The 26758-nt window shown below is 57.2% G+C and overlaps 1 protein-coding gene and 1 long non-coding RNA gene across 8 annotated transcripts; both read right to left on the reverse strand.

Moving 5' to 3' along the window:
* Nucleotides 1-749: 749 nt before the first annotated feature.
* Nucleotides 750-11064, reverse strand: LOC103543490 (uncharacterized). Of its 6 annotated transcripts, none has more exons than XR_542917.2 (6): nt 10645-11055; nt 6244-6322; nt 5892-6106; nt 5478-5566; nt 4727-4842; nt 750-2247 (listed from the first exon to the last, which is right to left on the reverse strand). It is a non-coding gene; the product is annotated as an uncharacterized lncRNA (long non-coding RNA). The 6 variants fall into 6 exon arrangements; XR_011535365.1 differs by lacking the exon at nt 10645-11055 and adding an exon at nt 6432-6545; XR_542916.2 differs by lacking the exon at nt 6244-6322 and having other exon boundaries at nt 10645-11032.
* A 9329-nt stretch (nt 11065-20393) lies between these two features.
* PHLDA3 (pleckstrin homology like domain family A member 3) lies at nt 20394-22968 on the reverse strand. Of its 2 annotated transcripts, none has more exons than XM_070602512.1 (2): nt 22361-22968; nt 20394-21068 (listed from the first exon to the last, which is right to left on the reverse strand). In XM_070602512.1, exon 1 carries the CDS (start codon nt 22799-22801, stop codon nt 22424-22426), a length of 378 nt encoding a protein of 125 aa, XP_070458613.1. In that variant the 5' UTR covers nt 22802-22968; the 3' UTR covers nt 20394-21068; nt 22361-22423. The 2 variants fall into 2 exon arrangements, with proteins under 2 accessions (XP_070458613.1, XP_070458614.1); XM_070602513.1 differs by having other exon boundaries at nt 20394-21046; nt 22361-22939.
* Between the last annotated feature and the right edge of the window lie 3790 nt (nt 22969-26758).

The following is a 26758-nucleotide window of genomic DNA, read 5'->3' on the forward strand; positions in this document are numbered from 1 at the left end:
AGCGTTACAACATCGTGCCCAGATGAGAGGTCCACTCAGGGCGCGACTGGACTCTGACGAAACAGACAATGAGATGCTGCTGACGGGCTCCAGGTTCCACGCAGCCGCCAAACTTTAAGAAACTCCCACCTGGCGAGTCTTGACCTAGAACCCGAGAAGAATGTCCGCAACCCTCTGGAAGGCTGTGAAAACGCTCCTCTCTTTTCCGACTACATACCTGTGTGAGGCTGGATATCTTCTGTGTCCTCCCACCAAGGTGCGTTACGACAGATCGGCTGCAGAGGCAGGTATGAGAGTCCAGCTGACTCCTAGCAAACCAGATGTCCAAGAGATTCATAAAAACGTAAAACAATGCCACTCTTATTAGGTACTTTTATTTCATAATTTTATTATGAGACATTTTATTTATAATAAATCATAGTTTTCTTTATTTTTATTTATGTTTGTATTATTTATAACATTGTATTTATAAAAGTATTTTATTCATATTAACACGTAAGACGGGCCTATGATTATAATTATTAAATGAATTAATATTTTAAAAATTTCTCAGTTTTCATTTCTGATAAGGTATTTATTGACACCTCTGACTGACTTAAAAAGTCTTTAGGGTCCTCAGTAAAGAGTGTAAAAAAGTCTTGAGCCCCCAAATTTGAGAACCACTATTTCTGGTTTTCGTGGTTGATTATCATTATTATTGTCCTGACTCACTTATGTTATCTATAAAATAAAGTAAAAAACAAAAGCGATCAAGAAAAAATGAAGCATGATTTTTAATTCTGTCAAGTGACAGCCAGTAACAGGAATCAATCAAGAAATTCTTAACACCCTGTTGAGTGTGGGAGACGCCACCGCCAGGGAGCTCCGAGGATTTCACGGCTTAATAAAATGTCCCTAAAATGACAAGTTAGGCATGTTTTCAAAATGAACTGTGTGGAACAGTTTGAGCAGGCAGCTGCGAGTTGTGGTTCAGTCCTTCTCTCCGTGTCTTTGTGAGAAAACTCCGCCTTTGACAGGCGGCCTCCGGGAGCCCAGGTCAGATTCCAGGAGCTGGGGATGCAGGTCTCCCCCTCACCACCAGAGGGAGCATTGGTGCAGGTGCGTGTGCGTGCGCATGTGCGTATGTGTCAGACAGAATGTGTGCACACATGCGTGTGTGCATGTATGTGCATGTGTGTGAGCATGCATCTGCATGTGTGTGCACACGTGTCAGAAACAGAATTCGTGCGAGTGTATGTGTACATGTGTGCATGTGTGTGCTTGTGTGCAAGCATGTATGTGTGTGCATGTGTGTGTGTCAGAGACAGGCAGAATGTGTGTGATATGAGATCGTTCATTGTGAAAACTTAGGAGTGGCTGACCGTGCGAGAATGGCTCTTCTCTCTACTTCATCCCTCCCCCCACCCTCCACCCGGATGATAAACAGCTGAGCCCCGACCCTCATCCACCCCCCGCTGAGCCCTCCCTACTCCCATGCCTCCTTCACACGAGGTCCTCTGGTCCGTTCCAGGGCTGGAGCAAACGCAGCCGATCTGACAGCAGTGCTATGTGACACACAGGCTATAACCCGATGCAGCTGTTTGAAAATGGGTGTCTTTCTTAAGGTGAGATCTCCCTGCCGTCTAGAGCCCCCTCGAGGATCTAAGAGGTTCTTTACTTTTGGGGAGGTTTAGAACTTCCTCTGAGAACTTTTGAAATCCGTGACATCCAAAACGTCGTTTTGGAAGTCATAAGTTTTCACACACACCCGTTCCAGGGGCTCAGAGACGCCCTGAAACACATTCAAGGACACACAGGGACAGGGGGGTGCCTGAGCCAGTCATGTGTGCACAACTGTCTCCAAGGACCTCGGGACACCTGTGGCCGCTGCTCTCAGGGGTGGCCTGGGATGCTGAGGATGGACCTGGAGGAGAGGCAGCCGGCACCAGGGGGCGGTGTGGAGCAGGAGCGAAGGATGGAAGGATGGGGGTGGGGGGGTTCCCAGGGCGCCTGGTGCAGGGCAGGGAGCCACGTTGGTTCACAGCCTGTGACAGGACGACGCTGCTTCTCCCCAGCACCTCCTCCTCGTGTGCAACCACTCGCGGTAACTCAGGAGGTTCCGCCGGGGGTGAAATGCACGCTTGCTGCATTTTCGCATGCGTTTTTGAAGCATGAGACTTCTCCGTGCCTCAGACTAGAATCCAGACAGAAATGGAGCCTTATCCTGCTTTGTCGTCCACGTGAAGATGTGACAAACTCCCCGGACATCTGTAATACACGCAATAAGACACATGTTTTACCGTGGTACTGACAGGTGTGCTGAATTCTCTCAGAAGGGCCCCAAAAGAAGCTTCACCAAGGGGGTAACCCTTGAGCTGGGCTTTTTAGAAAGTTCATCAGGCAACCAAGGAGAATGGCTTCACAGACCCAAATAACAGACTGAGCAATGACGCAGCGGCACGACAAGGGGTAGGGCAGGGGGCGGATATGAGCAGTTTGCTCTCGCTAGGGTGTGAAGGGCTAGGCTGCGGACAAGCAGGAGGCGATGAAGCTGGGAGTGGATGTAGGGTGGTGACAAGTCACAAAACCTGTTCTCATGCCAGGTGGCCGTCAGCCTGGACTCCTGCATCTAACTGAGGTCCGTTAAAGGGCTATAAACCAGGGTGACACAGTCAGATGTGAATTTAGAAAGTTTGCACAGACTGCAGAATAAAACTGGGTTAGAGAGTGCAAGGATTGGAGGCCAAGGGGCCAGGTCAGAGGCAATTAGAACAACAACAGCAACAATAATAATAAACAAATAATAAAATTAAAATATAAATAATATACAAATATAACAAAAGCATAATAATAAGGGGTGACTGCAGACAGGGACTGAATTCAGGCAGCGGCCACAGCCGCCTGTTGAATTAGGAGAACGGCCTGCAGCAATAGCTGACTGCGCAGGTGTGTGTTGGGGGGCAAAGGAGAAGAATCTGGACTGATGCTCTGGCTTCGTCCACAGGATGCGTGTGGTGCCTTAAACTGAAAATGGAGCTATCTCACAGAGAAGGAGCTGGTTTGGGATGAGGATGTGAGCTCCGTCTTGGAAGGTAGACCCGGAGATGCTCAGGGGACAGACGGTGTCCCTGTGGGGTAGCTGGGCAGCTGGACAATCTGGGGTCAGACCGGAGTCATTGTCTTCTCATAGCAGTTAAGACCCAGGCTGGATGAGATGGGCAGGATGTGGGGGGAGAGGGGAGAACGAGAGAGGTCAAGAGGGCCAAGGATGAAACCCCAAGGGGAACGGACATGTAGGGGGAGGCCGAGGAAGGGCTTCAGAGGAGGAGAGGAAGAGAGAAGTGGGTGGAACAAGATCAGTGTGACGTCACAGAGGTCACGGGAAGCAGAATCGGGGGGGCAGGGAGACCCACGGCATCAGTGTCCTGGAAGTCAGTCCTCCACTAGGGCTCAGGGGTGGAATATCTGGGGTCCTGGAGGGAGGGTCTCAATGCAGACACCTAAATGCCGGCGTGCCCCAGGACCCAGGGCCCAGCGGAAAAGGAAGGGGTCCTCTCTAGAGACACTGGGGTTCAGGGACAGCAGGCACAGCTGAGGACAGGGCATCACTCTGAAATCAAGAGGACTAAGGAAAGTTCCTGACAGAAGGGCAGGACAGGACCACCCCAACTCCTGCTGCTGAGCCACTGGCAGCCAGGCTGGCACTGCCTGGCAGGAGACGAAGGGTCCCATCCCAGGAGCAGGCGCCAGTACCAGGGGGTCCCGCAGTGAGGCCACGGGGCCCCAGCTTGATCCCCCAGGGTCAGACCCCTGAGACACCGGCCCGACCCCACACAGAGCTACCAATCCATGCTGAGCGCCTGGAATCACGTGTGGAAATGGACATCGAAGGCTCACCCGGTGTTTGAAGGAAACATCTAACTCGAAAGAGAAGGAAAACCGATTAAAAAGCAATCTGGAGAGAAGACACAATGCAGGGAAGAGAGAAGAACTTAAAAAAAAAACTGTGGCTAATATATTTATAGAGAGAGGACATCGTGTCCGTGCAATGGGAGGAGAACGCTGCACAAAAAAGGAGAGGAACGTTCAGAAAATAAAAACGACTCTTGGGAATCAGACTATGAAAGCAACGAGAAAACATGCAATAGAAGGGCTGGGTGGTAACGTTGAAGGAATCTTCCAAAAAGCACAAAAGAGATGGAAAGCAGATGGCGAAGGATGAGGAAACAGAAGGATCCTCCAGGGCCCAGGGGTCACGTCTCAGAGCCCCCGAGAGCTCCGAAAACTTAGACGGAGACGGTTATCACAGAGGTTAGCCCGCACCGCCCAGAACCGAGGGCACAGGGCTCCCCAGCTCTATTAAGGACAGAGGCCTACGGCGCAGCAGACAGGAGAAGGTGAGCAAAGCTTTCAGAGAGAAAAACGTGGGTCGCAGACAGCGGATAGAAACGTCGAACAGCTGTAAACACTGGAAACTAGAACACAATAGAAAAACGCCTTCAAAATCCTAAGGGAAAGTCATTTCCAGCAAGAACGCTATAGACACCCAGCCAGACCATCGATTCACGGCGAGGGGAGAGGAAAGATATTTTAATCCGCAAACCTTCAAAATTCTCTTGTCTCTTTTCTCAGTAAGTTGCTGGAATTTGTGTTTCACCCAAAATGAAGGAGCACTAACCACAAAAGAGGCAGACAGGGTGCAGGAAATTCGGGGTTCGATGGGTAAGAGGGGACGGGAGGAAGGTACCAGGTCAGGACCAGCTGCAGACGAGGCCCAGTGACGCAGGAACGTTCCTGATTCCCTCGTGGGTTTGGGTGCACTCAGCTCGCTCTGCCATCAGGAAAAGGGAGCCTACTTCAGTCCTGGACACAGAGACAAGTGAGAACAAGGCCACCTTAACTTCAGAGAACATCTCCGGTCACATAAAAAGGGACGTTCATCAGAACATACTGCAGGGCTTGGATGGGAAAAATATTGACAAAGGCAAGATAGGTCAATGCTCTCAATGTAACCAAAACCTGAGATAAAGCGAAATTCATTGAGAGGATGTGGGAGGGAGGGATGTGTGCGTGAGCGGGGAGGCGAGGTCTGTGTGTAACAGTGTGATGCATGTCAACAAAAAATAACCCATAACCAAGCTATGAATGGAAACTGGGGAGAGTTTATTCTGAGCCAAATGTGAGGACCATATAGCCCAGGGCCTTCCTTCCCCAAGGAAAGAAGGGCACCAAAGAAGTGGGGTGCACAGAGCCGTTATATCCCCTCAAAGAGCCTGTTCCACATACGATTGCAATGTCCCTTTTATAATAATCATGAGACTGCTCTGTCGGCACAGTGATTGATGGATGCGGCAGGTAGGTCTGCTGTCTCAGTGGACACAGCAGGTGGCAGGTCTGCTGTCTCGAGCTGGGTGGTCCCAGGTGAGCGCAGCCATCAGTTCCTAGCCTAGGGAGAGATGCTTATCCTTAAGGAAGTGCCACTGTGGGGGAAGTTGCACCTTTATCTTAAGGCCCTTTGTTCTTGTCTTTGGGACACAGCAGATGCTTAAGCAGAGATACGATGCACGCTCAACGGCCACGTCAGACCCTTTTGGAAAAACAAAGTCAGGACGAATTAGGTTACACTGAATGGCTTCCTCATATATTCCAATATACCCTTTTGCTTGCCATTTGTCACACGTAATGTGTAACCGTGGTGACAGCGGGCAGGTGACTCGGACGCACGGGGACTGCAGACAAAGGGCGGTACCGTCGGGGCAGTTTGGGTGAGCAGAGGCCAAGGCTCAGATGTTCCTCTCCCTCCCGCCCTCAGCCGGTCTCCTTGGGACGGCAATGCACTCGTTCAGACTAGAGTGTCACCGCGGGGTCTGCCTCCTACCTCCCCCAGAGGACCCCCCGGAGCATCGACGTACCAGGAGGGAAGAGCGGAGGGTGGGAGGACAGTGGAAATCGAAATGACCCTGCAGCCAACCACTCCGCTGACCTCGGGCCGGCTCCTTAGCGTCTGTGAAAGTCGGGCTCGTCTGTAAAACGGGAAGGGTGACGCTGCCATCCCAGGACTGCTGTGAGGATCCAGTGAGATAATGTCTGTGCAGAGTCTTCCATGAGTCATTGAGAGCGACGTGGGCTTTTTAATGAAACCAAACGAATGAAGCGTTGATGGTGGAAGTGCCGGGCTGGTGACGTGTCTGCGTGTGCACAGTAGGGGGTTCCACCTCCACCACCCCCAACCCCACCGGAGGCCCAGGGACTCGGGAGATCCACCTGGGGTCTCACGTCCTGGAACAGTAAGAACCACAGAGCGACGAGGCCGCCCTCGGCTTATCCAGGCCTCCGAGCAAGGCTGTGGGACAAATGGGGTCAATTATTGTTCCTCGAGGAGTCACCGCGACACGGAGTTAGCAGACACTGACCCACTGGTCCTGGGAAAACAGGGTTAGGGCCCCTCGAACCTCTGCTCGTAGCACTGTCCTCAGCCAGTCAACGCATGACGTTGTTTCCTGGGTGTCTCTGCTTAAAGACCCCTGATTGATGTAGGTCATTGACTCCTTCCCATTGAACTCACAGCCAGCAGCTCCGTAGCTCTCGCCCCAGCGAAGCCCGTCTCACACCCGTGTGCTCCCCGAGAGCCGCATCACCGCCGTCCTGTGCTCGGGACGCCAGACACAGCTCAGCTCTACACTCGGGGACCGTTTGAAACAGCAAAATCACCAACAGAAAGCACAAAACACAGGGCGCCGACTAGACCTCGGGAAAAATTCTCGCTTGCGGATGAGAGCCAAACCCTGAAGGCAGCGGCGCCCTGCCCCACTCTGCCCACGTCCGCGAACGACCACAAAAGCACCCCAGGCCTTGAACTGGGGTGTTACAGATGAATCTTAGCAAGTAAGCGGATTTGCAAATGCAGAAACCACAGATAATGGGATTGGCTGCATCGCTAGCCCCAATTTACAGAGCAAGAAATTGAGGCTCATGGGGTGAGCCCCTGGCCCCTCCCAGCAAGTGGCAGAGCCAAGATTCAACCCCATCTGTGAGGCGATGGCCATGATTCTGCCACTGTGCACACTGTTCTCCAGGCTGCTGCTCTGTTTACAGAAAAGGCGCTGAGGCCCAGAGAGGGTGCTGAAACACCTAAGGCCACACAGGTGTTGGGGGCAGTTCAGGGGCTAAACTCTGGCTCTGGACCCATGGATGGTCCCTTTTGTCACAGCAGAGCCCCGCCCTTTACGAGCTGCCTGACCTCCTGCGCTGTGCATTCCCACCTCCCATAATCACTCTCCCACTCCACCCAGGGACCCTGGGAGCAGGACGGGCCTGGTGAGCTGGGGTGGGAAGCCTCACCCTGGAAGATGCCGTCAGGCCGCTCTGCCACCGGCTCAGCTCTGGCACCGGGATGGGCACGTGCAGAGCAGGCCACCAGGGGGCGTCTGCCACCCCCACGCACACAGGCGAGCCCGGAGCCCCGCGGGCTGAGTGGTCCAGGAGAAGGCGGAGAAACAATGGGGTGATTGATGCAAACGCGCCATGAAAGACAAATTGTTCAGATGAAGTGCATTCCGGGCTCCCGCCCAATGCCCAGGGTGTGTGGAATTTCAAGGAAAAGCTGAGGAAATCTGGGCTGTCCGGCGGGGACCCCGTGCCTCCCTTCCCTGGAATGTTGCAGGCTGGCCCGGGCTCCCAGAGGCCTGCCCGGCAGAGGTGGGGCGGGAGGAGGGTCAGCCGGCTGACCCTGACCCCCACTCTTCATGTGGCTGCCCGTCTCCTGGACCCACTTGGCCTTGAATAAACTTCTTGCACCCCACCTCCCCATCCCCACTCCCAGAGCCCGTGTGAACCCCGGAGCTTCTTCTCACTCCCCGGGGGGCCTTGGGTAAAGCCTTCCACCTTTTGGAACCTCTGTTTTCCCATCTGTAAAATGGGAGTCATGGTCCCGTCCGTGTATACCCCACACGGTTATCATGAGAATCAAATGAAGAAGTCCTTTCTGTTCCAAGGAGGCCACTCCTCAAGCTGCCCCAGAAGCGGCCCTGGGCAGCCAATTCCTGCCTCCTGGGACACAGGACTTGCTGCTCAGCACCCCTTCCTCCCCCCCCCCACCTCTGGAGACCTCCAGGTGACCCCAGGCCCAGGACTGACCCTCAGCGTGAGCTCCCAGCCTCCCCGCACCCCAGGATCTGAACTTCCGACCACCCCCCCCCCACCCCCAAAGCCGGGGAGGGTGGAGCAGGATCTGAAGCTGAGGCCTGCACAAGGGCTCCTTGTCCTGCCGGGCAGGCTGGCACCCGCCTGTCCTGGCCTGAGGAGGAGTCTCTCTGGGGCTACTGTCTTTCTGTTGTGGCTTGGGGGAGGGGCAGCTCAGAGCCAGGCCAGGGTGGCCGGGTCACATCCCAGCCCACCTCCTGGAGTGCTGTGGGTTTTGATACTTCCCTTCCCACCCCATGTGACCCAGACATCCCAGGATTGGTCCTGCAGCCTTGTGGGCGGGTGACACTACTGTCAATCACGATGCCGCGCCCCTTGCCCCTCCCCCGCCACTTCCATCCCCATCCCCAATTTTCACAGCCTCACCCTATCCTGTTCCTTTGCCATCTTTCATAAGTGAATTATTTATTTTTATTCTTTTAATTGAGGTATAACTGATGTATAACGTTGTATTCGTTTCAGGTGCAAAACATCGTGATGCGATATTTGTACACATCGCAAACCAGTCGCCACGATGAGTCTCGTTAACATCCATCACCACACCTGGTTACACACTTTTTTCTTGTGATGAGAACTTTAAAGATCTACTCTCTTACAGTAGATCATTATTAATCATTATAACGAATACTTATTATTGATAGCAATTTGTGCAATGCTCCCAGCAGAGCCCTGCCCACATTTAGCAATCAATAAAATTCTCTTTTTTTCCAGCCACCACCCAAAGCCCCCCAGGACAGGAATTTAAAACTCCCAAACCTTTACTCCACACCTCACGTGCCAATCTTTGTGCCCTGTCCGTCCTGCTGGCCCTGCTTCTTCCCTGGCTCCTTCAGCATCTTGCTGCTCTGCCCTAGTCTGTTCTTGGCCCCAAAGACCTGGGTTCTGAGCCCAGCTCCAACATCACTCAATCGCTGTGTGATTTCCAGCAAATTGCTAAACGTCTCTGGGTTCTCAGTGGCCTTATCCCCAAGGGAGACGGGGTCATCTCTGCCCCAGGTGGTAGGGAAGCCCAAATAAGACCGTAGTTACGAAAGGCCAGTACACTGCTGAGAGGTCGTTACCACCATCCGCACGCTGATGGATGGCTTTCCCACCCGCCCGGAGGGGGGTGTCCCTCTTCCAGCCTCTTGGAGACTCCAAGGATAATTACCCTTGAGGTGTGTCACGTCCTAACTTTACGGAGCATTTTCACACCCTTCAAACCATTATAACTTTCCCCAATGGATCCAGTGCCGGAAGAGGGAGGGAGGGAGGGTCGTTCTGGACAGCTGGAAACGCTCAGCATCGTTTGGGTCGTTTGTACAGAATTTACTATCCGCCGAAGATAAACACAGTCCCTCCTGCCAGACACACACAGTCTGGTGAGGACAGAGCTGGGTAAACAGATGTCAGCAGCCCCACCCTGGGCCCATGTGGTCTCTGGTTTAACCCAGAGTCTGGTGGAGTTTGGTTCTGAACAAAGGCCCTTTGGATGCTAGTGATGACCCAGGAGGAGGCTCACGCACCCCAGACCACACCCTTCCTGCCATGGTCCTTGCCAGCCGCACCCGGGCTTGACCAGACCCAGCCCCTTCCTGGCCTCTGGCAGGGTGAGCCGTTCTCGGTCCCTCAATAAACAATACTGGGCCCGTTTGCCAGCATCACACACACGCAGAAGCTCAGGCTCAGGGAGCGGTCGGCAGGTGTGGAAAGGGTTAAGCCCACAGGCTGTGCCTGGGCCCCAGCTGTGCCTGGGCGGCCTGCGGGATTTACAGCCTCCCGCACTGCCCCAGCCCACCCAGCCCTGGCTGGGGAAAGATGCTCCTCTCCTGGAGAGAAGAGGAGTCCGCGCTCCACACCAGACTTCTCCTGTCCCGCGGCCAGGGCCTCCCACGCAGGCGCCGGCCAGGGGGAGGGCCGGGAAAGAGGAGCCAGGACACCGGGGAGGAGGCAGGGCTGGGCTCCAGAGACCAGGGTGAGCGGAATTGGAGCTGGCCCTGTCTGTCCTGGGCCTCCCCGCGTTTGGAGACAGTAGGTAGCAGCAGGGGTGTTGGTCTGGGAGTCAGACACCAGGTGAAGATATGTTGTGCCACTCTGTGCCTCAGTTTCTCCCCTTCTGGTCATACCCTCTGGAGTGAGCTTAACAATGGCCCCCAAAATGTCTGAGCCCTAATCCTGGAAACTGTGAATGTTACTGTCTGTGGCAAAGACTTTGCAAATGTGATTACATTAAGGTTCTTGAGGTGGGAGGTTATCCCGGGCCATCCAGGAGGGCTGTAAATGTTGTCACAAGTGTCCCCCTAAAAGGGAGGCACGTGGAGATGACGGATAGGAGGGGAGCAGGCAAGGCGATCACAGAGGCAGAGATTAGAGTGACGGGGCCACAAGCCGAGGACACCTGGGGCCACCAGAAACTGAAGAGGCAAGGACCTGACTCTCACCTGGAGCCCCAGGGAGCGGGGCCCTGCCGACACCTGAGCTCACCTGCCGACGCTGACTTCAGACTTTCGGCCTCCAGAGCAGAGAGACTAAATGTCCGCTGTCTCAAGCCGCTAAGGTGGTGGTAATTGGTCACAGCAGCTGCAGGGACCCAGTGCGCCCTCTCGCCTGATGGAAGGAGCAGAGCGTGCGCCTGGTCCCGGCTCCTTGTAAAGGAGCTTTTTCTATGTCGTGTTGGAGAGTTTCCTTTTCAAACAGCTCATCTTCCTCGTCACTGGGGTAGCACTCGGAATGGGCCAAGGATGTAGTCCCAGCCTGGAACGTTCCAGAATGCCCTGAGGTAGGAAGGCAGGATGTCCTGTGCTGAGCAGGCCGGAGGGTGCATTGCCTACGCGGGTGATGGCAGAGCCCTATGCCTCGCTCCCGGCTCTCAGCTCTGGGACTCGTGTGGCCTCCAAGATGACTGTGCTGAGTGCTAAGCATCTTCTCAGTGTTCACTTGGCCCCGCCCACAGCCTGGGGCATTCTGGTGTCTTTTACGGGTCAGTAATCTCAGGGTTACCTCACCCACTTTTCAAAAAGGCAAACTGTCACATCTGGGGAGCAGTGGGAGGTGAGGCGCGAAAGAGATTCTGGAATCGAAATCAGTCAGCAAACACTGAACTCTGACTGCGTGCCAGGCATGGGGCCAGGTAGAGAGAACGTGGTCCCTACCTGGAGAGGGAGAAAGACTAGTAAGCCAAGGTGACACCAGTAAGAGTGTGTGAGGGCTCCAAGGGATGTCAGCAGAGGATGCCACCTGGCCCTTGGGGCATGCAGACAACCCTGGAAGGCTTCCTGATGAAGGTGTCCATGCGAGTTTTCCATCACTGTGTAACAAATGATCACAAACTGAGTAGCATAAAACAACACACATTTATCATCTCACAGTTTCTATGGGAATCTGGGCGTGGGTCTCTCTCATAGGCTGCACCAAGATGTCAGCCAGGAGTGGGGTCTCATCTGAAGGCTTGACTGGGGAAGGACCTGCCTCCAAACTGGTGTGGGCGTTGGTGGGACTCAGTTCCTCAGCTGTTGGCTGGAGGCCATGCTCACTTCCTGGCCATGCGGGCCTTTCCAACATGGCGGTTGGCTTCATCGAAAGGAGCGAGGGAGAGAGTCAGAAGGAGCAGGATGGAAATCCCAATCTTTTCTGGCCTAACCGCACAAGTGGCATCCCGTCCTGCTCCATCGGTTAGGAGCAAGATACAAGGCCTCTCCGCTCTCAAACAGAGGGGTTTATGCAAGTATACCAGCAGGCGGAGACCACGGGGGGCCTTCCTAGGGCCTGCCTGAGTAGGGACTAGTCAGGCCAAGGCGGGAACAGAGCAGAGGGGCTGGCACGCAGAGAGCACGTTACCGCGTGTGTTCACATGTCACCAAATGCCCACTTAGGTGGTCCTCTCGGCCTTGGTTATTGCACGGTAGCCCTGGAGCGGGGAGGGCTACTGTTCCTATCCTACGTTTAGGAAAACTGAGACCCTGACAGTAAGAGCGGGCAGAGGCCAATTGCCCCATGTGGGCTTTCTTCTCCAGGGAGTATTTTGATAAGGCAGGGTGGGGTGGGGTGGGGGGGATCTGGCAAAGAAAATCACAGGAAAAGCTACATTGTGAGGGGGACACAGGGAAAGGAGAAGCCAGATGGCACACCCAGGACCCTGGCGTCTCTGGCTAAGTGGATGTATATGAGCCTGCAGGGTGTGTGTGCGTGCGTGTCTGTGTGTGTGTGTGTAACACCATTCAGCAGGCCCCACTCAATATATCTCCACCAGGCACCTGAGCCCCAAACCTCAGGGACCAGGACAACAGCCTGGAGCATTCTGCACCCTGAGCCCTTGACGACCATCAGAGGTCATTGAGTATCATTCCCCTGGGCTGGGACTTCACAATCATGATGGGGGCTTATGAAAATATTGGTTCCTGCACCCCAGCTCCAGAGATGCAGCTTCATGGGCGCCAGGCGGGACCAGGGTTCTGTGCTTTTAACGAGCGCCCGGGAGATTCTGAGCATCTGCTGGATTTGCAAGCTCGGGGTTTACAGGTGAGGAGAGCAAAGTCCAGCAAGGAGGGCCATGTCCAAGGTCACAGGGCCGCTAACAGCCCAGCCTGAATGAGGACCCAGGGGTGCTGCCTCCCAGGCCCGGAGCCCCCTAGGCATCCTCTGAGTGCGTTCCACCTGCCCACACACCTGCCCTCTGGAGAGCCCAGACCGTGTCCTCTCCTCACCCACACACAGAAGATGCTTGCACTGGGAGCCGGGGCACCCCTAACACAGTACACACACACACACACACACAACTTCACATTTGTCCTTTCCACAGTCTTTACCAAGCACCTGCTGTATACCAGCCTCTGGCTGGTGGATCCAGTACTGAGCACAAGAGGGAAAGGCAGGGCCCTGCCCTCCTGCACCTTCCAGTCCACGACGGTGGACCAGAGTCAGCCCAGCAACCCGGCTCTGCACAGGCCCGGGAGCAGCTGAGCAAAGGGGGAAGATTGGCTGCTGGGGCCTGGTACATGGGCAGACCTCCTGGCTTTGCATCTGGGAACTCAGGAGGCACTGGGCACAGAGAGCTGGACCCAGGTCCCTCTGCATCCTCCCAGGCACCCCTGGTCTTGTCACCGCCTTTCACAGTGAACGTCTGTCAGCCCAGCCGTGGGAGCTGGCAGCCAAGAGGACGTGTCAGCTCTCTGATGGGAACCCCCGGCACCCAGCAGACGCCAAGGAGAAAGAGCCGAGAGACTGTCTCCTCCCTGGACTCCCAAGTGGCTGCAATGTGTGCCTGCAGCAGAGGCCCTGAGTGGGAACATTTGTCTTTCTAATTCCAGACTGGGTGTTGGATCAGGGACCCTGGCTCAGCCATGGGAGGTCTGCCATCTTTAATCTTTCGGGAAAGATGCCAAGCTCTTCTACCCCCGCAGGATGTTGTGATAACACAACAAGACGGCTTCTGGAGGTTCTCTGAGAGTCAGAGCCCCGGACAGAAACCCAGGAATGGCGACAAAGATGACAGCATTCAAAGGTGAGGACGGGGAAGGCTCTTCCAGAGACCTTGCCAGGAGGGGGCTATGTTTTGTCCTGCTGGAGAATTGGACCAGCTGGACTGGACCTTGGGGGGACCACCCCGACAGTGAGACCCACCTGTTGGTGGTATGTGTTTTGTTAGTGGGTAGGTGCAGACTGCTGTCTCCCTTTGCATGAATAGCTAAAGGCTCCTGCAGCCCTGTGCACTCCGGCCAAGTATAATTAACCGACGCTGTTGGCTCTGTAGAGTTGCTTTCCGAGTGCAGCTTATCCACCGCGGTGCCTCAGTCGGCACTGATACCCACCTCCCTCGTGGCAGGATGTCAGGAAAGGGTTCCCAGGGCTGGCCTGGACCAGACACCCAAGATCTCCTCCTCTTGGGCGACATGCTCTGTGAACTCACACAAGATGTGCCACCTGCCCTCTCCTCTCTGGCAGGAGTCGGGGCATTTATGTGTGTGAACAGCCCTGAGCCCCTGAAGTGGAGGCTGGTTGGCAGTGCTGGTGACGATAATGACGGTGCAGCTCAATCTGATGACGGGGGAGCTTGATGGAGCCTCTCCTGCTCCCTCCATCCTTGCCCTACTCGGCTGCTCCAACCCCAGGAGGCACGGAGGTTTGAGAAGAGCGTGGGACCGGGCGTCGTGCATCCACTCCGCGCCTCTGCTTTCATTTCTCTGAGAGGCAATTCCATCATCTGTAAGATGAAGATGCTTCTCTTGAAGGGATGCAGTCTAGCACGGACCCGCAGTTCAGAGCGCTCCGTGAAGGCTGGGTGTCAGTGTTGGGAGAACCCGCGGGGAGAGGTACTGAGTTACGTTGCTGATTGCACTCGGCTTTCTAAACATTGACTCAGCAAAGCAAGTGGCTGGGAGGCTGTTACCCTCCTGTAATAACAGACATTTATGGGGCACTATCTGTGTGCTTATCTCCTTGAAGAACATCTCTCAATTAATTCTCACGACGAGCCTAGGAAGTGGGCTATTAGCACCCCCAATTTAATGGGGTGCAAGTAACCTGCCCGAGGAACACAGCTGATGAGAGACACCACAGGGATGCACACTCAGGTCTTTGATGAGAGCGGGGATTTTTAACTGCTACCTGAATGCGGCCGGCCGGCCGTCGGTCTGTGTGTACGACCTGGGGACCTGAAGTTCTGCCGCACGTGGTCACCTACTAACCTGTCGCCGTGTCATCACTGGCCCCCGCCCTCCCTTCTCATTCCTGCCACCTCTCTTCAGTTGCCTCCTAACTGATTTCCTTGCTCCCAGGGTCTCCCTTCCCCATGGCCACCAACACCCCCTGAGAAACCCAGTGCTCACCCCACCTGCCCCCTGCGCCCCAGGGAGACCCCACCATTCCCCTCTAAGAAACAACCAGAGGATTCAAGGGGCACATGCGCACTGCAGCTTTGTACCTAACAGAGAACAGTTTCAGAGAACATGGGCATCCAAAAAGAAGGGACTGGTCTGTCAAATAACTAATAGTACATATAACAGAATAACACACGGGCCTTCAAATACTTATTCAATGTCATGGTCTCTTAACGCAACATATTATTTGTAACAAATCAGGATGTAACAGAGTATACACGGTATGACGCCATGGAAAAATGACACATTGTATCATGTGTAATAGTTCCATGTTGTACCTGTGTCTGCATAGAAATACACGTAGAAGGAAATACACCCAAATGCTAATGATCATCTTTTTTTTTTTTTAAAGTTTTTTTTCCCTTTTTATCCCCAAAGCCCCCTGGTACATAGCTGTGTATTTTTCGTTGTGAGTCCTTCCAATTGTGGCATGTGGGACGCCGCCTCAGCATGGCTTGATGAGAAGTGCCCTGTCCGCGCCCAAGATTTGAAATGGCGACACCCCGGGCCACCGAAGCGGAGCACGTGAAGTTAACCACTCGGCCACGGGGCCGGCCCCAAAGATCATCCTTGAAAGATGGAATGTGAAGGTGGGGTGTTTCCTTCTCTATAATTTCCTGTCCTCTCACATTTTTCTTCAATGAACACATTTTTGTAACAAAAATAAAGGTGTGTGTGTTAGGAACAGAAGCCTCATGACGGCTCCCCCACTGCCCACGAAAAAGCACAGACCCCTGGCCGGTGCACGTGGGCTCCCTGTCTGCCCGCCTCCCCGTGCTCAGCTGTCGCACCCCCAGTTCTGGGCAAACCTGTTTGTTTCCTGGAACATAATTTCTTCCCTGGTGCCATCCTGCTCTGACAGTCAGATCCTATCCCCTCTCTGAAGGACCACCTCGATGGTCCCTGGCTGCCCCTCCTGGCTCCGGCCCCACCTTCCGCCCCTCTCTGCCCCTGCCGCCCTCTCTGTCTCCATCACCTTGGCAGGTGAGACAGCTCTGTCTCCATGACGCAGACACCAGGTATTTGACAAGCGGCTGCGGGTAAGCCGAATGGAATCACTTTGCTTTGGGCTCCTGCAGAGGCCGAGCTGATGGGGGCCCCTGAGGACACCTGGCTCTCCTTCCCGCCCGCAGCGGGGGGCCTGCTATCTTCTCTGAGGATGGCAGGGAACGGCTGGAGCCTGAGTCGGGGTGGGTGAGGCCGTGGGCCATGGACCTGCTGCTCACGGGCTCGGACTCTTCAGCAGGGCCGCGTGCCCCAGGCAGAGCTGATGGGTGAGATCTAGAGGGTGGGCGAGGCGAGGCTTCCTGACCCTGGGGACGGGGGCAGCGGGCAGGGTGACTGGCTGTCCCAGATGGCCCAGGACTAGGGCTTCTCGGGACACAGTTTTTGGTGCTAGAACTAGGAGGGTCCCAGGCAAACTGGGATGGTCGGTCTCCCTGGCGGGGGGTGAGCCCCAGCTGTGGGCCTCTGGGACCAGGGCTGCCGCCACACAGGGTCACATCTGCTGAGCCCACAGCCCTCGTCCCTGCAGGAGGGGCGGCCCCACACCCAGGTCATGAGACAAACAGCATCTGGGGCCAACATGGGCTGGGCATTGTGAGCCTGTAACATATTTGTTCCTCGAGTTCTCACGGCCCTTCCCTCCCTGGGATCCCTCCGTTCTTCCAGGCGAGTCCTGCCCGGAGCCTTGCTCCTGGGGCGGGTACAGACCCTCCCAACCCACAGGACACCCCGCTGTGTCCCTTCCTGGAGTCAGACCCACTCTCGCTTCAAGGACTGGCTGCAGTCACCTCCTCCAGGAAACCTCCTCCACTCCCCAGTCCACAGACGGTTCCCTTCTCTGCCATCACGTGGTCCCTGCTCCTCTGGCTGTCTGGCCTCCGAGCTGTCTCCCAGAGAAAAAGTGAGTTCATTCATTCATTCACTCATTCACACATTCAATAAGGACTAATCGCTGATTTCAGGTTAACAGCACCTGCCTGGAGTCCCGCTGACAGACTTGAATCCTGGCTCCACCACTTACGAGCTGCTGTGTGACTCTTAATAAGTCACTTAACCTCTCTGGGCCTGAATTTCTTAATGTAAACCCCGGGAGTTACAATAACAGCGCCTCCCTCACAGAGTTGTTGGGGCATTACCGGATTCAGTAAGCATATGGTTCCTGGATCAATGCCCAGCACAGAGTAAGCACTATAGACCATTTGCCATTATTAAGAACCGACTGTGTGCCAGATACTTAGAGGCGGCAGGAATTACACACGGCAGGAGCTGGGCATCTAGTGGGACAGGCGGACGAGGAGGCCCGCAGCCGCGGAGAAGTGGGAGCAACAGACGAGCTGGAGCTGCCGAGGACAGACCAGCTGCTCAGCGCGTGGACAGTGGGCAGAGCGGGGGCTCCTCCGAGGGTGTGAGCCAGAGAGACAAACACGTGCAGGAGCGGGGGGAGTGAAGGCCGGGGCGGGCAGGTCAGCCTTTGCCAGGCCGGAAGGGGATGGTTTGCACGTAGGGCTGGGCGTGGGGACTGCAGAGACAGACCCTGGCACAAGAGCCTGGTGTGGGGGGCGACACCCTCCTGCTGCGTAAGGGAAGCCCCGGAGGGTGTAAGCAGGAGACCGGATTGCATTCTGGACCGAACTCTGGTTGCCCACGCAGACCACAGCGAGATGGAGGCGGCCAGACCAGAGCCCCCTGAGCAGCCCGACAGCAGCCTGGCACACGGTGAAACAGTCCGGCCAGGGTCCCTGGGCCTGGCCCTGGTGGGACAGCCACCCGAGGCACCTATCCATCCCCTCCTCCTGGGGAAAGCCAGACTTTAGGGTTCACACCGCCCTGCCCTGCCCATCTGCCCTCACTCCGTCCTGCTGCAATCTCAGCTCATGGACTCTCATTCCGCCTCTCTGCCCTCGTCTCTTGCAACAGGCTCGCCCTTGCCAAAGCCTCAGCTCCCAGCCCTGCTTGCTCGGACCAGGACGAGCCCATCCTGCCCCCTCAGCCTCCCCGCCCCAGCCTCATGACTCCCAGTTGCTGGGCTCAGACTTGCCCGGCTCATTTTCCCATCGGTGACTCACGTAGGGGACGGGGGTGAGGCCAGGCCAGAGGAGAGACAGCGCCCCTCCCTGCCTTGCAGCATCCTCAGGCCCAACAGAGCGAAGTTGTTCAATCTCACGCACATCTGCTGGCACTGCCAGGGCCTGTCTGCGCCCCCAAGAGGCCTTGACCCTCTGCGTGGTCCAGCCAAGCCTTCCCAGCATGAGCGCCCACGCTCCTTCCTAGAGTTCAGAGATGCCGGAGCAGCGAGGACACCCCTGAGCCCAGAAGCAGGTGTCTCCTTCCCCAGTAGACTCCCCAGAGAGGTCACACGGCTTTAAAAAAAGGAAAAAAAAAAAAACAGTGGGGCATGTGAGCCCCAGATCTGCGCTGAGCTCCTGGACACTCCAGGAAGCTGCGGGGCTCTCACCAAGGCAGCAAATGACCATCTCCATCGCAACCACCAGCACCGCCAGCGCCTGGATTAATGTCCTGAGGGCCTGCAACAGGCCAGGGTCTGTGCCAGGGGCTCTAACAGCAGCACGGTCTTCAGAGGGGCTGGGCTCTCCCAGCAGAGGGAGAAACTGAAGCCGGGTTTGGGCAGGAACGGGAGCAGCCCTGGAGCCCACAGGGCTGGGTGTTCCAAGAAAGCGGGCAGCCGCTCCCCTCCTCCCTGCGGGTGCCCCCTGCCCTTGCCACCCACGCAGGCCGCACCCTGGCTGCCCTTTGCAGCCACGTTCCCTCCAAGGGGGAGGCGCCCTCCAAGCTCTGTGGAGGCCGACACAGCGCTGGGCGGTGGCGGAGTGCCTTGCGGCCCCAGCCTGCTCTGTCTCCACCAGACTCTGGACTCCTGGGTGCAACGAGCAGATCCTGCCTCTTTGCCTCCACATCCACAGTGCCAAGCAGGCCTGGCCCGTCAGGGGCATTTGGTGTTAGCTGAAGGAGGGTGCCTCCCCATCCCAACTGTTCACAAGCATTCTCCCATTTCTGATGGCCTGGACACCTCTTTTCTTTCTTTATGCCTGAATCCCCACCACCTGACCTTTGGGTTTGACTGAAAGAGCAAGGATTCTGTTTTTTTTTAAATGCATTTTTTGTATATGTGTGAGGAAGATTGGCCCTGAGCTAACATCTGTTGCCAATCTTCCTCTTTCAATTTCCTCCCCAAAGCCCCAGTACATAGTTGTACATCCTGGTTGTAGGTCATTCTTTTTCCTCTATGTGGGACGCTGCCTCAGCATGGTCTGATGAATGGTGTCTATCTGGACTGGTGAACCCCGAGCTGCCAAAGCAGAGCGTGGGAACTTAACCACTCGGCCATAGGACCGGCCTCAAGGATTGTACTTTTGAGGCTGCTGTTTTCTAGCAGGATGGAGGAGCTAACCCTTCCCCATTCTGGAAGCTGGGATCGAGGACGGGGTGGCAGACACCATTTCTCTCCACCCTCCGACCCCATGTAAGTGCTGCCAAGCTTTCCCCCTTCCTCCCAAAGCCCGTGGCAGACATCACCAAGTGATCACAGCACTCTAGTCGACCCCACGTCTTTCTCAGCACTGATCAGGCCTGCCACGGAAAAGGATGCTATCTGCCAGGCTGGGGTGAAGCTATGACAGGACAGGTGTCCAGCCTAAGGAGCTAACAAATGAGGGATCTGTAAACATGCCTTGGTCATGCGTAAATTCTTATTCAGTGGCGAGATGCGGTTTATATGTCAGACAAGCGAGATGCTCCTGAGAGCTCTGAGCACTGCGACAGGAGAGAGGTCTGGATTGCACAGCAGGAGAAATTCAACGGGGAACCAAACACAAAGTGGTTACTAAAGAGACTTCAAATAGCCGAAGGGGCCACTCGGCCTCCTGGCTTCTTCCAGACTTGGAAGCAGGCCACTGCTCTGCCACAGGGAAGGCCAGGCCTAGGCGGACACGAGAGGCCTTGGGTGTTACCGACTTATCGTTTCTGTAGGACTCACGGCAGCTGTTTCTCTGCACCGGTTTCCTCCATGCCGGAATTATTCCTTGCAAGCCATCCAGTAAGGGAAGATTTACGGTGTTCATGCAGAGAGCCAGAGTGCATAAACGACAGGGGGACAGCAGAGCCGCCTCCATGGATAGCAGGGTCAGGCATCCTCCTGGAGAACAGACATCTGTGGAGGCCGAGTCGGCTGCGGTAACATCCTGCAGCCTGGGCCTTATGGTCCCTCTTCCGAGGACCACGGAGCCATGTCTGTGGGAGTGGCAGTGTCTCCCCCACCCAGGCTGGAGACTTCAGAATGGGCAGTGGGTTGATTGGGAAAGTGGGGGTGGGGAGAGATGCTCCAGGCACAGAGTCTTTGTGGGCAAAGAATTTTACTCAGCAAACAGTGTGATCACTGCCCTGGGCAGGGCATCTTCATTTGGGGATGGGCATGAAATGCTAATGGCCAAACCCCCACCCCCACCCCCACCCACTCCAGGCCTAGCACCGCAGTGGGCCGAAGACGGGCAGGAGGGAAGCAGTGTGCAAAGAGAGGGCCTGGATGGGTGGGGGTCCCAAAAGGACCTAAGCAGCAGGAGACCCCCCCCGAAAGGTGGGCCACAGACCCATCAGCCACCCCCCACCCCAACCCCCCAAAGTGAGTCCAGAGGCGACGCCAAGGCAGTTCCTCCTCTGGGTACCAGGCTGGCCTCCCGAGTCCCGAGGTGGTGGCTTGGCGCCCCGGGGGGACCACCCTCCTCCAGGCATGGCACCAAGCAAGGACTAAAAGCAGTCTGCAGAGCAGATGGCAGGGCCCTGGGGCAGGGGCTGCGCTGCCGGCTGTGCATCCTGATGTACGAGTCACGTATGTCCTGCGAGTCTCAGAGCGTTCAGGGGCTGAAACTTCATCCTCAGCCCCGTGTGGCCTGCTGCCCTCCTCCTGGGCCCATCCATTCCTTCAGCTCCAGCGCCTCCTCCTCCACAAATCCACGGCTCGGCCTTGCCTGGGGCAGCACAGTCGCGCCCCGCTGAGCCCAAAGAGCAGGGAAGCTGACAGGAAAGAAGAGCAGTCAGGTCAGGGTGGACCCCAGGTGCCGAGCACCCACCACGAGCAGTCCTACACCAGCGCTCCCCACCCACATCGGAACACACACAGAAACTAGTGTTTGCACAACACGCTGCAATCCACGGAGGACGCTGCTTCCTCCCAGCCCCCCAGGCCTGTAGGTCCGCCTTCGCCCAGGCTCTAGGCTAACCCCCCCACTGCCCCCACTGCCCCGTGAGGGGAGTTAACAGGAGGCTCAAAGGGTGTCACCCGGACTCTACTGTTAAGGTGGAGAAGCCGCAGGGTAGGGAGCAGCAGGGAGCGTGGGAGGTGGTAGTGGGGGCACGGGGGTTGTAGGTTTTCAGAGGAGAAAACAGAACCAGAGTGGTATAAACCCTTCCTCAGCCCGGCTCCTAATTCTCACGGGGAGGCAGTGGCATCTGGGGAACAGGGCACAGGGCTGGCAGCCAGGGCTTCTAGGCTATTCCTGGTCCCTGCCCTGGGCCTTCCTGACCACAAATCCGCCCTCACCGGCTGCCCCACTGCTCAAAGAGGATCAAGACTTCCAAATAACAAGCCATGACCCCATCCTGCACCCACCCACCCACCCTGCCCCCGCACCCCACCCCCTCCGCCGGCTTCTCCTCCTCTGGCTTCTCCTCCTCTGGCTTCTCCTCCTCTGGCCCAGCCCAGCATTGGCTGCCACTCACGGTCAGGTGGACAGGCCCACACCCCGGGGCATCAGTGGCCTGGCCTGCCCACCCTCCAACACCCCTGGTCTCCCAACAGCTCAGCCTTAGGACCCCAAAGCCACTGTCAAGAGTGGGGAGCAGAGGCCTGGGCTCCCTGGTTCTGTTCCTAACCCTTGACGACTCCGCTAACAGAGGGAGACTGTGTTTCTGCCTCATTCCGTGCTTCATCCCGGCAGGAGGGGAGGAACTTCGGCTCATCCCACCTTCCGGTCTCCCAGCTCCCGGAAGGCCACAGCCCTGGAGCCCTGCCCCGGGTGCGGGCAGAGCCCCAGCAGGTGAGGCGACGTGTGGGCCAGCCTCCCTCCACCTGAGTCAGGGCAGAACCAACCTGTGGGAAGGCTCCTGCCGCCCACCGGCCTCTTAGACTCCAGGGTCACCTTCAGGACCCGCCTGCCTGGTGCCCCAGCGGAAAGGCCGCCCAGGACCAGGATCTTGAGCTCCTGCTGGCTGTTGGCCTTAGGATGGTCCAGCTTTGAGGTGGGGTGCCGGTGGGGGACCCCATTCCCTGTAGGGCAGGAGAGAGGACTCAGTCCCTGGGGGCTCACCTGACATGACCTCTGCTCGCCGCGTCGGTGGGGCGCACGTAGGCAGATGGCAAGCCGGGCCGTTCAGGACACGAGGGTCCCGGCCCCGAGGCTCTGCCGAGCGCGCACGGTCTGGATGGCCTGCTGGTTCTTGAACTTGACCAGGCCCAGGGTGATCTGGGCGTTCCAGCCAGGATCCTCGAGGGGGCAGCGGAAGTCGATCTCGCCGCCGCCCTCGGTCACCAGCGTGAAGTAGATGTGGCGCCCGGTGCTCTCCACGCACTCCACGGCCTTGATGCGCGCGAAGCTGAGCTCCTTGGGCCGGCCGCCCGCGCCCTTGGGCTCGAAGAGCTGCAGCCCGCGCTCGGTGAGCACGCAGCGCTTCCGCTTCCACAGCTGCAGCAGCCCGCCGCTGCGCTTCTCCAGCACGCCCTCGCGCAGCACCGTCGCCGCCGCCGTCATGGGCGCCCCCGGACCCCGGGAAGGCTGCAGGCTGCGGCGGGCGCGGCGCCCCTCCCGGCTCTGCGGCGCCCGACGCCGGCGACCGGGGCTGGCTGGCCGTGCGCCCTGGCCCCCGCGCCCGCCGTCCTCCGGACCCCGCTGCCCGCTGCGCCCGCGGCTCCTCCGCCCCGCCCCGCCCCGCCCCGCCCCGCCCCGCCGCTGCCCGGTGCCCCCGCGGCTTCCCGGCCCGAGAGCCCGGCTGCCCGCTCGCGCCCCTGGGCTCCGTCTGCGCGCTGGGCGGCCGCTCGCGGGACATGCCCTTACACGTTCCGCGCCCGCCTCCTGCGCCGCCCGCCGCGCATCCCGGCCCCGGCCCGCCCGCCCCTCCGCGCCCTCCCGCCCCTCCTCTCCCCTCCTCCCCTCCTCTCGGCGCCGCGCCCCCGCCCAGGCAGGGGAGGGCTGGGACCGAGGGGGCGCTGCTCACCCAGCAGCCTGCCGCTTCTGGGAACCAGAGCTCGTCTAGGCCTCGCACCTGGAGGAGAGAGCGGGGACGAAAGGGAAGGGGGCGCTGCTTGGGGCGGGAGGGGGATCGGGAGGGCTTGCGCGGCAGCGGGCTGCGCCATGGCACCGGTTGGGACTTGCATGTGGGCGTCAGACATCTGCTGGATGCTTCCCAGGCCCGGGAGTCCTGGCCCCCCAGCCTCTGCCCCCTCTCCTAGGTGGCCAGCTCCCCCTTGGCATGGAGCAATCAGAAAAATGAGGGGCCCGCCCCGTAGCCGAGTGGTTAAGTTCGCCCTCTCCACTTCGCCGGCCCAGGGTTCGGATCCAGGGCGCGGACATGGCACCGCCCACTAGGCCATGTTGAGGCGGCGTCCCACATGCCACAACTAGAAGGACCCACAACTAAAAATGTACAACTATGTACTGGGGGGATTTGGGGAGAAAAAGATGCAGGAAAAAAGAAAGAAAGAAAGAAAGAAGATTGGCAACAGTTGTTAGCTCAGGTGCCAATCTTAAAAAAAAATTTTTTTAAGAAAAATGAGGAAGATCCTGGTGTTTGGAGGGAAAGGGAATCGAGCCTGTGTTGAGTTCCTCCGACCTGGGCACATCTCTCCATGCAGGGCCCAGGAGAGGCTGCCCACGGCTGTCTCTGCTGGGACCACCCACCCGCCCTACTCCCCCAGGGGAGCCGTGTAGACAGAGTCCAGTGCCAAGGAACCAAGGAGAGAGGAGCCTGAGGTCACTGGTCCTCCCTGTGGTGGAGGAGGGGCCCCACGGGGACCTGAGGATGTCATGCCTGGAGTCCTCTTCAGTGCACACACTTGGAGGGGCCCATCCTCACCCACGTGGACGGGCCACACCAGGTGGAGTCGGCCCCAGGCCTGCTGCTCCCCTCCCCTCCTAAGGGAAGGACTTCTCCCCCTGCATCCTGGGCTGGGGGGGTGGGGAGGGTGAGGGCTGCTTCCCTCCCTTTTCCGTGAAAGAGTCTTATGAGCTTTGCAGAGCAGGGTCCAAACCTCGGCTCTTGCCCCACGGTCGCTGTGTCCTGCCCACCTCCTCATCCTCCTTCGAGTTTCTGTCTGTCAGAAGGGACCATGAATCCGCTCTCATCTCACAGAGGTGTGACGAGCAAGGTAGATGACATCCGGGAAAGACCCAGCACAGAGCCTGGCAACGCTGAGACTCAGTAAATGGCATTTCTCCCCTCCCCCACTTCTCTCACCTTTGGGGGAAGACGGGGACAAGACCAGGCCAGGCGCTGGACTACGGCTCTCCTGGTCCTCATGTGCCCCGCCTTGGTCAGCTCCCCCAGGCCTGTTCATTGACATACTAGCAATAGATGATTATGGGAATAATTTTTTTTTTAAAGATTGGCACCTGAGCTAACATCTGTTGCCAATCTTTTTTTTTCTTCTCCCTGAAGCCCCCCAGTACATAGTTGTACATTTTAGTTGTGGGTCCTTCTGGTTGTGGCATGTGGGACGCCGCCTCAGCATGGCTTGATGAGTGGTGCCATGTCCGCACCCAGGACCCGAACCGGTGAAACCCTGGGCCACCGAAGCAGAGAGCGTGAACTCAACCACTCGGCCACGGAGCGGCCCCGAGCATAATTTTTGATGTGTAATAATGACTCTCTGTGTCCACACCCCTGGTTTCCATCTCCTCGCCCACCGCTGCAGAGCCTAACAGGCACCTGAGCTCTGTCCAGTGTGGGGGGAGCTCCATCCAGTGGAGGGAGGAGGGCCATCCTGGCAGCACCCGTGTCAGGAGGTGGGGAGGGCGCTGTCGGTTTGCACGCACAGCTCTTGAGCCCCGCGCCGCCGCAGAAGCACCTGCACACGTGGGCAGCTGACTCTGTCATCACGTCATCACCCGAGACGCCCTCCTAGAGAGGCAGCGGACGGCACCACGAGAGAAGAGAAGCAGCTCAAACAGGTGTCTGCTGCGGCCTAGGGCCAGGCGGAGGGAGCTCGAGGAGCCCGCAGCCCTGCCTTAGGGACCCCCAAGCTCCCCTCCTGTCCGCCAGCCGTGCCCTCCAAGGCTCCTCTCTCCAGCCCCCACCCCAACCCTCCACCAGAGTCTCCGGATGCACCAGCCTGACATAGTCCTGCCCTGATCCGGAGTTCTGTCACTGTGGACGCAGAGCTCTAGACCAGCCACTGCTCCTGACTGTTTTATCTCTCACGTCCTCCCCTCCCTGTGCTGGGCCCGGGTCTCATCGATGCTCTCTCCAGTTCCAGGTTAACTGACTGTGTACGGGCTTTTAACGTTTAGGGAGACTTCTCACCTTTTTGATTCTCATGACAGATAGGTAGTATTATTCTTGTGCTCATTTTACTGATGAGGAAAATGAGATCAGAGAGGTCAAGCAACCTAGATGAAGTCACACAGCTTCACACATGGCCAAGCTGGGATGAGAACGCGTGGGAGCAAAGAAGACCTAGGACCTTTTGATGATCCCACACCACCTCTGCATAATTATCTGAGCACACACGGTTCCTTTTAGACATGACCCAGCCACCCACACTTTCCTCTTCAGCTTACTGGGTAGAGGGGTACCAGGCTTTTGGACACAGAAGAAAGGATGAAAAAAGACAGGAACATTGGCCGGCAGGAGTGAGTGGGTCCAGAGGAGGCCACAGGAAGAGGTTCAGCAGGAAGGGTCTTCATCAATTAAACATCGGGGTCCCAGCGCCACGTCTCCCCAGTGGCCTGCGTGGGTCCTCAGAAACTGGGAACCTCTCCTCCCGTCTCATGACCGCCTGGGACGAGGAGAGGTGACTCACTCTAAACCTTGCCCCAGGATTGGCGTCTGGCCTGGTAGCTCCATCTGGGAGAGGCTCGGCCCAGCTTGGAGGACTCGGGCCCTCGGGAGGACCAGGCAGCATTCGGGAGCCGGGCGCAGGGGGCAGTGCTGCTCCCTCCCTGCGGGGTACCCTCCACCGCCCAAGGACGCAGCTGCGGCGGAGCCCCCGTGGGGCACGTGGGCTCCCCGCTCCACCCGCCCCGAGGGAGTCCGGCTGGAACGGGCTAGATACAAACTGGCCCTGGGACCAGTGGGCTGGGATGGGAACGCTCTCGCCAGCTCTGAGCCACCCTGGGGGAGGAGGGAGCCCTGGACCCACGCTGGGCGGCTACGCAGGACCATGCGCAGGAAGGATGGGAATGAGGGGGATAGGCGAGAAAAGGGACAGAGACGAAAAGGACTGTCTTCTGTTTGCTACAATATTTACTCAATCTTATTATAAACTTGTTTAGCGGTCATTAATTGCTAGACTCAATCTATAGAAAAGGCATTGGATGTCACCTTACTTACCAAATAGAATGTAATAATTTTAAAACGGAAATAAGATGGTGTCACTCCTTGGCTTCCAGCCCCAGAGCCTTCCCATCTCTCTAAGGAAAGCCCCGGTCAGGGAGGCAGCCTGTGGTCCTGCAAGGCGGACGCCTTCCTTCCCTCACTGCCTGTCCACTCTC

This window comes from Equus przewalskii, chromosome 31 (genome assembly GCF_037783145.1).
Source record: "Equus przewalskii isolate Varuska chromosome 31, EquPr2, whole genome shotgun sequence".
Lineage (NCBI taxonomy): Eukaryota > Metazoa > Chordata > Mammalia > Perissodactyla > Equidae > Equus > Equus przewalskii.